The sequence below is a fragment of the Aspergillus lucknowensis genome (assembly GCF_044049455.1).
Source record: "Aspergillus lucknowensis strain CBS 449.75 chromosome Unknown BJX67scaffold_3, whole genome shotgun sequence".
In the NCBI taxonomy this organism is placed as follows: Eukaryota; Fungi; Ascomycota; class Eurotiomycetes; order Eurotiales; family Aspergillaceae; genus Aspergillus; species Aspergillus lucknowensis.
The window spans coordinates 305692-314730 of record NW_027263547.1 but is presented as its reverse complement, the minus strand read 5'-3'; the positions used below and the strand labels follow the sequence as shown (position 1 = coordinate 314730).

The 9039-nt window shown below is 52.9% G+C and overlaps 4 protein-coding genes and 1 non-coding gene across 5 annotated transcripts; 1 reads left to right on the top strand and 4 right to left on the bottom strand.

Moving 5' to 3' along the window:
- Positions 1-103: 103 nt before the first annotated feature.
- On the bottom strand, positions 104-175 carry BJX67DRAFT_t21. The gene has a single exon. It is a non-coding gene; the product is annotated as a tRNA-Arg (tRNA).
- Positions 176-480: 305 nt separating this feature from the next.
- On the bottom strand, positions 481-2695 carry BJX67DRAFT_389043 (putative flavin containing polyamine oxidase; the record flags this gene model as incomplete). Its single annotated transcript, XM_071034442.1, has 6 exons — positions 2224-2695; positions 2147-2177; positions 1960-2097; positions 1865-1912; positions 1569-1821; positions 481-1481 (listed from the first exon to the last, which is right to left on the bottom strand). Exons 1-6 carry the CDS (start codon positions 2340-2342, stop codon positions 481-483), a joined length of 1590 nt encoding a protein of 529 aa, XP_070890385.1. The 5' UTR covers positions 2343-2695.
- A 1394-nt stretch (positions 2696-4089) lies between these two features.
- BJX67DRAFT_160833 (uncharacterized protein) lies at positions 4090-4657 on the bottom strand. The gene is made up of 3 exons (XM_071024949.1): positions 4490-4657; positions 4398-4429; positions 4090-4343 (listed from the first exon to the last, which is right to left on the bottom strand). Exons 1-3 carry the CDS (start codon positions 4573-4575, stop codon positions 4177-4179), a joined length of 285 nt encoding a protein of 94 aa, XP_070890384.1. The 5' UTR covers positions 4576-4657; the 3' UTR covers positions 4090-4176.
- Positions 4658-4791: 134 nt separating this feature from the next.
- On the bottom strand, positions 4792-6553 carry BJX67DRAFT_342164 (putative short-chain dehydrogenase/reductase family protein). The gene is made up of 4 exons (XM_071027989.1): positions 6277-6553; positions 5683-6222; positions 5445-5628; positions 4792-5397 (listed from the first exon to the last, which is right to left on the bottom strand). The coding sequence occupies exons 1-4, from the start codon at positions 6333-6335 to the stop codon at positions 5341-5343; spliced, it is 840 nt and encodes a 279-aa protein (XP_070890383.1). The 5' UTR covers positions 6336-6553; the 3' UTR covers positions 4792-5340.
- A 4-nt stretch (positions 6554-6557) lies between these two features.
- BJX67DRAFT_160676 (glutamine synthetase family protein) lies at positions 6558-8773 on the top strand. The gene is made up of 6 exons (XM_071024945.1): positions 6558-6561; positions 6614-7224; positions 7309-7547; positions 7609-7661; positions 7723-8412; positions 8485-8773. The coding sequence occupies exons 2-6, from the start codon at positions 6801-6803 to the stop codon at positions 8513-8515; spliced, it is 1437 nt and encodes a 478-aa protein (XP_070890382.1). The 5' UTR covers positions 6558-6561; positions 6614-6800; the 3' UTR covers positions 8516-8773.
- Positions 8774-9039: the final 266 nt, after the last annotated feature.

Below are 9039 nucleotides of genomic sequence, written 5' to 3'. Positions count from 1 at the left end.
GCACAGGCTAATCAGAGCAGCACTTGAAACAGATCAAGTGAGGATATTCCCGGAAAAGACAAAAGAACAGAGAGGTAGACGAGATTGGTAAAAATAAAAAAGATGACCTACGCAGGGATCGAACCTGCAATCTCTTGATTCGTAGTCAAGCGCCTTGCCATTGGGCCAGTAGGCCGAATCGATATTTTCTCTTCTCTTATTTGCACTCATTAATCTACAGACACCATTCTAATAAATGAAGGAGATAACGATATGGTTTCTCTCCAACACGCTCGAGGGAGAAAAGGAAATCAAGTTCCCAGTAGATTGGGAAATTCGAATTGATGGCGCTGAGTAACTCTCCTTACAACTTTAAGCGTTTACATCATACATTACACATTGGTGCGTATTAACGACCAGAAGTATATTCTGACGGGTCGGTCTTCGGTTCACTCGAAATGAGAGCCACTCACTCCTGATACCGTGGTCACTTTCGGCCCGCTAAGCTTGTACACTCGTACTATTTACCGGCCACCCGTTCAATGCCGTGTATGCATCTATCGGGGTCGTTCCATGCAAGATGTCATAGTGCATCCTCCCCCCACACAGCTCAACCCCGTCCAACTCCGCACATTCATCCCGCAGCAACGCCGCTACGTGTTCGCCCGTTTCGCGCCCTTCAAACCAAGCTCCATGCAGAAACCCAAAATGCTGGGCGCTGGTTGCCTCACCGGCGAACCATAGACGGTCCACATTGGCCCGCAGATTCTGGTGCATCTCCAACGTTGTTCCCTGGGGCCAGTTGGAGTAGCTCCCGTACGCCCAGGGTTCGGTGGACCAGCGCGGGTAGGTAAAGGCAATGGGTTCGGGGACGTGTTTATCTGGGAACATTTGGCGGAGGACGTCGAGGATTTCGCGTTTGGTTTGCTCGTTGGATTGGCGTTCTGCGCGGTAGGCTTGGCTTTCTACTACCGTTACGAAGAGGATGTTGGACCCGGGAAGGAAGCCTTCGGTGGAGAGGGACTGAAAGACAGGGTAGTACCCGCGGGTCGTTGGGGAGGCGTACAAGAAGTACTGTGTGTCTTCTGGCCAGAAGGTTACGTTGAACTGCATGAAGATCTTTGTGTAGGTGCCCATGCTGAATTTCTCAATTGCTGTCTGCTTCCACTCCGGTAGCGCCGGGGCGAACTCGACAACTTCATTTTGCAACACGCCGACGGAAAAAGTACAGATGGCGTAGGCTGCACTGACGCAGCTTCCATCAGCGTTGCGGACGACGACGCCATTGGCGCTATATTCGATCTTGGTCGCTTGCGTATTCAACCAGAGCCGGGGATCGTTCGGTCGCAGAAACGTCGCAGACTCGCCTTCGATGATGGCGCTATATCCGCGAGTGTCGATGACGAGGTTGTTCTGATCGCCAAACTGGTTGAATGTCAGGTTCTCCCCAGCGACGCCAAAGACAAACGAGCTCGTTTCGGGAGAGAAGCTGCTCTCCCAATCTGTGGCGTTTTAGTTAGCTGTGCTGTTGGGTAAGTTGTGTTAATCAATTAATACGAACGGGCCGTGCTGCCTCGTTCAGTTCATACCCCAGTTCCACCATTCCACTGCCTGTGCTGCCATGTCATCTCTGTGCGGTTTCCAGCCTGCCAGCGCCAGGCCGGACCGGGCAGTCATATCTTGCAGGTTCTCATTGAGGATTCTACCTGCGTGTTTGGACGCGGTTTCTCGTGCGGCGGAGTAGGTGTCGAAAATGTGAGAGTAATCGGTATACCCAGTCTCGTTGTAGGTGAGGATTGAATCATAATCCGACACGGTATTTTGGAGTTGGTACTTTTTGGCCTTGGTACGTTAGCCTTGTCCATCTTCTGGGTGGTAAGCCTACCAGTCCCCAGACCGGGTTTTCAGCGGAGGATGAGCCCAATCCTTGTACCTAAAACGCATTAGGCCTGTCATATATAATGATCCGGTGCTAGTCACCCAATTTGCACCAAGTTCTATGGTATATGGATCCCCTTTCGGGTCCGTCCCAAAGTCGGTGTGCCAAACCCGACCCCCGAGAGTGTCTCTATATTCCAGAATGACAAAGTCTGCGATGGAAGCATTCGCCAATGCTTGCTGGGACGGTTAGTTACGATCGAATCCAATCAAGGTTCTGGCAACAAACCGCAGCAGAAACACCGGCCATACCCCCTCCCCTAGAACCGTTAGCTCTACGCCTAGTCGATGAGGAACGTCACCTACAGAATGGCTACGGTGGTCTTGGTGCATTGCGAGCCATCCAGTGGAGCATGTGCGACATAGCCTGCGCAGAGCTGGATGGAAGACCCAGTGAGGGCAAGGAGGAGCGTTGCGAGATGCATCGAGGACTGCTGGTAAACAGAAAGCAGCAGAGCGCGGGGAGGAGGTTAATATAGCGCCCATGACGCTGCATCTCCTCTCTTTGTTGTAGATTAGGACCGGCGTGTGATCACCAACAATGCTTGGCGCAGGTGCGGATGATAAAAAGCAAAATGCAAGGGCGCGCGTATTGCCGGGCCATCTGGACAGCGGAAAAGGCAGGTCCAATCCATGGCCTCACAGGGGGTGCAAAAGGCTTGAGTGATTCACCCTGACTCGGTCCACGATGTTACCATCCGGCATGATGCTGGGCAGGGCTACGAATAGAGATCCCGGCTCGGCTTTGCGATGCATTGGCCGCTTGGACATTCCCGAATCTCTCGGCCGGTGCTTTGTTTTTCTGCCGTGATGAAGGTTGTCATCGCACAGGCAACTGGAAGTTTTTGAAGCGGGGGTGCCGTTTGTCTTCGTAGCGGACCGATACTTAATCAACCACTTCACCTTGGACGGCAAGCGCCAAAGTCGGGTCTGTCCGCAAGCTGGTGGAAGTGTGTAACACTGACGATGGGGAGGGGTGAGAGCTGATCTCCTGTCACCCCATGGCAGATCATAAGAAACAGCTTTTGTCGCATCACCAACTCAAAATTGCCAAGGTATGGGAAGTCTATCTCGTAACTAATCAGACGAAGACACTGAAGGACACCTCAATTTCGCGAGAACCTGCTCAACAAGGCAAAGAGCAATCCTCAGGGCACCTGGGACGGCGAATTACTGAATCTGGTATAGCGTTCGCAGTCGCCCGCGGGCCAGACCTGCGGACCCCGAAAATCATCAATCCATTATTGATTCTCCGCACAGGTCCCTTCTTTGCCTCACAACGAATTCCACGCAACGATATGTCGATGGATCAGAGGCACCGCCGATACTGAGCAGTGGGCACAGCAAACCATCGTTGGCGTTGGGTAATTCGCCATTGTTCATAAAATCAACAACAAAACTGTCCGGACGGCCCCGCCTGAGAAAGTCCTATATCTACAGCGCCCAAGCTTGCGAGATAGCGGCGAAGATAGATGGTCATTTTGGAAGACACAAACGGATTGCCGGATGCATTCGCTGTTTCGATGAATTGATTGATCAGCGCTATGAGCCTAACGGAGGCCTTGAGACGTACCTGAGCAACAGCCCGAAATTATCTAATCGGCTCAGGTATCGGCTTGCCCGACATGCTGTCGAGGCAGTGGCTTCCGTCCATGGAAAGCATGTTATTATTCATTCAGACTTATCCGCTCGACAGATCCTTGTGCACAAACGATTGAATCTTCGGCTGTCTGACTTCGGAGGGTCTACACTGAATGGCTCGGACGCCATTGATATGGAAAACGCAGCACATTCCCCCCCCGGGAGATAAAGAATCCCCGAACATCATACAAAGCGATCTATTTGCTCTGAGCTCAACCATCTATGAGATACTTGCCGGCCGGAAACCTTATGATGGAATGGAAGAGAATAAAGTGCAGCGATCATATTCGAATAAGGAGTTTCCAAGACTGGAGGACATAGGAAATGCTCACTGGCAGAACATTCTTCTGAGATGCTAGAGGACTGAGTACAAAGCCACATTGGATCCTTGAAGACCTCCCAAGTCCCCTTTGCCACGCATATCCTCACCAAAATGCAGTTCATTTTCCAGACATTAAAGTGATCTGTCCAGGCTCTGATTTGGCTACAATTTGAAAGCAATCAAACTGCCAGGTGGGAAGGCTACAGTTTCTGATCTGAAGGCCACGCACATCATGGCCTCATCATCATCCATATTTACTCCGTACTCCATACTCCAACTCCGAGGCCATCCGACAGTCATCGACCCTCATAAGCTTCCAGCGCCCGTTGGAGGTCATCCACGCTGTCCTTGTATCCGTACGAGTCCATGAGCTCCTCCTGGTTTTTGCGGAGCCTCTCTGCTTCTTCGGCAAGTTGGTAGGGTCTCTCTTGCTTCGCGGATTGGTAGTTGGTTATCCCGTAACCTGGTCCATTAGCTTGTGGTTGTCGATCAGATGGCAAGTGGCAGTTATAAATACCGACTGCAAGTGTTGCGAGTAAAGGAATAGACCTGAAGATATTGGTGAGCATCCGAAGAGCCGAGAGGACATGGGTGAAGGGATGAGCGTACCACCGCCCAAATCGGACGGGGCGAATAGATGAATGACGCTTCCAGGAAGGTCGCTGCGGGGGTGATGCAGATAGTTCGGGTTGCATGGATTAGGTATCGGTATTATTATTCAGGTCATCGATTCACTCAGTTGAATACTGTCAAAGAGAGCTGAGAAGTGAAGTCATTTAAATGGAGCTCGGTAATGGCATGATCTGGGGTCAGATGATCACCTGATTAGCTGGGAGCTTCTCCTCGTCGGTGACGAAAGTCGCGTGGAGAAGCTGTCGCTGTACCGCGGTTCGTCGGCCGGCGCCGGAGATGGTACACGGTTAAATGTTTTGGGTAATGTGCTGAGGTGATTATGCTATTCCACCAATTGCGTGTGTCTGTAAGGTGGTGGCTGTTTACGAATTGAAGACATCAGTGTAAAGCATAAGGCCGGCATTTCGGATATCTCTCTTGGTGTCATTCCTGAAGAGAGAATATACCGCAATGAACCTCTATAGTGGAATTGCCAGGCTGCAATGTTCGACTCGCTTCTCCGCTAATAACGGGGCTGCATACGAATCAAGTATAACAAGCCTGCAGACGTATGTATGCACTGTCAATGGATCTGCCCTATGGGTACGACCTCGGAAGTGGCTCGTACTCGTGGGCTCCACGAGTCGGTAACATAATGCAGGTTCCGGGCTATCCCGGATGGGGTGTCGGTGGTTGAGTTCTGATAACTTGGGGGAAGGAAATGGGGCTGTGGAGTGTATACTAGGGGATGAATAGGGAAAACATTCTGTATTGGGGTGGTCCAGTCAGTGTGTAGCCTGACGCTATCTGCCATCTAGCCACCGTGTAGAAGTACACAGAAACAGCGATTAACTGCCCTGGTTCTGGGGAGCCGCAGGTGCCGGGCCTTCGGGAGTTACATATGCCTGGTGTGGTCAGCGGGTTATATACTCGTCGGCAGGAGGATTCATACCCTGGTCATCCCGCCATCGACGACAAAGTCGGCACCGTTGACGAAGCTGCTCTCGTCACTGGCCAAGAAGACAACTGCGTGAGCCTGCTCAATAGCCTCACCAAACCGTCCCATTGGAAAATGCACCTCGCGACGGTGACGCTTTGCCTGGTCATCGCCCAGCCAGTCTTGCAGCAGAGGAGTGCTACATCGGTTAGAATACCCGATCTGCGAAGTGGAATGGTGTATATGGACGTACTTCAACGGCGCCGGACACAATGCATTAAACCTAATCCCCTCTCGAGCATGCACAATCGCCAACTCCCTCGTCAGCGCCAGAACCGCACCCTTGCTCGCCGTATACGCCAACTGCGGCGTCGCACTCCCCACCAATGCCACAACACTCGCCGTATTGATAATGCTTCCCTTGCTCTTCTTATTCCGCCTCAAACTCATCACCGCATGTTTGCATCCAAACCACACACCCTTCACGTTAATATTCTGCGTCAGGTCCCAGATCTTCTCAGGGGTGTCGATTGCATCCGCATCGTCGGCGTGCATGATTCCTGCATTGTTAAAGATCACGTCCGTTCCACCCCAGCTATCCTGGGACTCGACCATGGATTGCACGTCGGATTCCTTGGAGACGTCGCATTTGATTGCCTCGACGCGGGGCGCGCTCGGGACGAGCTCCTTCACCTTTGCGAGGGCCTTTTCAAGGGCGGATGCAGAGATATCGGCCATGAGGACGTTGGCGCCCTCGCGGGCAAAGAGGATACTTGTTTCGAGGCCGATTCCGCTAGTGGAGTTAGCTCCTCCCCTTACTTTATTTTTGTGTGTGGTATTGACTCACCCTGCGGCACCAGTGATGATGGCATTCTTGCCTTGGAGACGGCCTCGGGGGGTTGCCATTGTTGTCGAAGCTTTCGAAAGGGTAATTGAGAGTGTACAAGTCAATCAAACGTGGTCTCGGTACTTATTGAGAAGATGTAGGAGTAGAATTGAGCTTAAGTCGAGGACAGGGGTGAGGTGGCTGCGGGGCACAGCACTTATCTAAGGTGGTAAGCTTCAAACTGCCCACAGTGCGCGTTGGAGACGGCCTCGCACCGCACACTCTCTCGTGTTCGTCTGTGGAACTGTCAGCTGAGTCTGCATTTATTATCATGTAATAAATACTGACCGGTCCGTAGAAGAGGGAATTGACCCCGTCGGCTTGGACACCCACATCCCTTCCTCTCGTTTGCGATCCAGCCACTCCTTCGACCCCGCTGATAAGCCACCATCCCACATTCCTTCTCCCTGCGAAGAGTCCCTCTTGTCGAGACGCCGAATCCCACCCACAACGAAGCGCGAGATCATACCGGCCACCTCGAAGCCATGTCCAATCCAGAAGTAACCTCCGAAAATGTCGCGGAAGTCCTCCGGAGTGACACCAAGGTAAAGCTCGCCGGCGTCGACGCCGACGGGATGCTCCGCGGGAAGCTGGTCTCGAAGAAGAAATTCCTCTCGGTAGTCGACGACGGGTTCGGTTTCTGCTCTGTTATCTTCGGATGGGACATGCACGATCGCACGTATTTCCGGGAGCTTGGGATCAGCAACAAGGAGAACGGATACAAGGATCTCCTTGCGAAACCGGATTTGCGCAGTTTCCGACGCATACCGTGGGAAGATAACGTGCCGTTTTTCCTGGTGAGCTTTTTCGATCCGGATACCAGGGAGCCGTTGTTTGCTTGTCCGCGGGGGTTGTTGGCGCAAGTGCTGCGGAGGCCGGCGGCGGAGGGGTTTCGTGCTATGGCGGGAGGTGAGTGAGAGTCTTAATTGAGTTCGGATTTATCTGCGTGTCGCGTGGGCCAAGGCGCTGATGATGCTTCCTGGAATGTTTCAGCGGAATATGAGTTTTATCAGTTTGCTACGCCGAATCGCGATGCCTCATCTACGGCTACCTTCTTGAAACAGAACCCGGTCGAAGCGCTGCCGTCGCTGACGGAGGGGATGTTCGGGTACAGCCTGACGCGGCCGATCCATAACCAGGAGTACTATTACGGTGTTTTCGACGCGTGCGAGCAGTTCAACTGTGAGGTCGAGGGGTGGCACACAGAGAGCGGGCCGGGTGTATATGAAGCCGTAGGTCACTACAACCGAGCGGTGGTTTCGTTCGTCGTCCATGCTGACGGACGGAAACCAGGCATTACAGTTCGGCGAGGCCAAGGAGATGGCTGATAAGGCGGGCCTATTCAAGTAAGCCCTTAACTGGCTTGGCGGTATGTTGGAGTTTGCTAACGGACTTCGACTTGCGCAGATACGTCGTCAAAGCTATCGGCACGAAATATGGCATCACGCCATCCTTTATGGCAAAGCCCCGTGAAGGCTTACCGGGCAATAGCGGGCATATGCATATATCGTTGGTGAATAGCGACGGCACGAATGCATTCTTCCGTTCCACCCCAGATCCATCCCCTCCATACCCCGACGTGGCGTACCTCTCGGACCTTGGTCGGCATTTTCTTGCAGGGATACTGGCAGGGCTCCCGGATATCATGCCGATGTTCGCACCGACTGTCAACTCCTACAAGCGCCTAGTAGAGAATTTCTGGGCACCGGTGACTGTGTCCTGGGGCTTGGAGCATCGAGCCGCCTCTATCCGCCTCATTACGCCGCCGACTGCCAGCCCGAAAGCTACCCGGCTCGAAGTACGTGTCCCGGGCGCGGACGCTAACCCTCACTTTGTGCTAGCGGCCATAGTCGCATTGGGATGGCGGGGCGTGGAGAAGAAGCTCGAGATCCCTGTGCCCCCACTATCGAAGGGCGAGGACATGGGAGGTTCGAGCGATAAAGGAATCCGGCTAGCCAAGAACTTGGGGGCTGCAGTCGCTACATTCACGCACAAAGACAGTGTCGCGCGGGAGGTCTTTGGGGATGCGTTTGTAGATCACTTTGGAGGTACTCGGGAACATGAGCTGCGCTTGTGGGAGGAGGCCGTCACAGACTGGTAAGACTTTTGCTCCAGCTGAGGGCCGGGCTTTGAAAGGCTTATACGAGCTTTACGCTGACTGGATGCTAGGGAGGTGAGACGATATATCGAAACGGTCTAGGTCGACGGGATAGCATGATTTGGGCAACCTTGAGAGGGATATTGGGGCAACCCGTTTGATCCCGATCCCAGATTCAAGGATCGGGAGCGATCCGGAAGCTGGAGACCATGATAGTGATATCACATGCTTGCATGCTTTGATGTTTGATGGCTCTTGGTGGTCGAACTTCGATGTGGATTTCACATGCGCTGCCTGCTTTACAGCGATCAAGTGAGCTTTCGTTGATGTAGATATATACCAATTATTGATTGCTTCCCTCTGCGGCAGCAGGAATCGACATGCTGTCTCGAGGAAGAGCTGACCTTGGGGTTTTCGAGAATCGGGAGATGTCGGCGAGAGGCGCTCCAGAACGGCGACATTTCAGCAGTTGAGAACCGCGGCTGTTTGGAGCTCGAGAGCTTCGGGCGTGCGGGGAGTTTCTTCCCACTGCTCCACCCCATCCTCGGCACTTCCATCGCCACACTCCGATGTTGTAAAACGTCTGGTTCATTCACAGAGGAACTCCAAGTGCACTATTAATTGAA

Coding starts and splice junctions, on each gene's coding strand:
- BJX67DRAFT_342164 (XM_071027989.1), bottom strand. CDS start 6,335: ATGGCAACCCCCCGAGGCCGTCTCCAAGGCAAGAATGCCATCATCACT. Junction 6,223..6,276: donor ATCATCACTGGTGCCGCAGG/GTGAGTCAATAC, acceptor TAACTCCACTAG/CGGAATCGGCCTCGAAACAA. Junction 5,629..5,682: donor TTGTGTCCGGCGCCGTTGAA/GTACGTCCATAT, acceptor TAACCGATGTAG/CACTCCTCTGCTGCAAGACT.
- BJX67DRAFT_160833 (XM_071024949.1), bottom strand. CDS start 4,575: ATGCAACCCGAACTATCTGCATCACCCCCGCAGCGACCTTCCTGGAAG. Junction 4,430..4,489: donor CCCGTCCGATTTGGGCGGTG/GTACGCTCATCC, acceptor CAATATCTTCAG/GTCTATTCCTTTACTCGCAA. Junction 4,344..4,397: donor ACTCGCAACACTTGCAGTCG/GTATTTATAACT, acceptor CTAATGGACCAG/GTTACGGGATAACCAACTAC.
- BJX67DRAFT_160676 (XM_071024945.1), top strand. CDS start 6,801: ATGTCCAATCCAGAAGTAACCTCCGAAAATGTCGCGGAAGTCCTCCGG. Junction 7,225..7,308: donor GTTTCGTGCTATGGCGGGAG/GTGAGTGAGAGT, acceptor GGAATGTTTCAG/CGGAATATGAGTTTTATCAG. Junction 7,548..7,608: donor GGCCGGGTGTATATGAAGCC/GTAGGTCACTAC, acceptor GACGGAAACCAG/GCATTACAGTTCGGCGAGGC.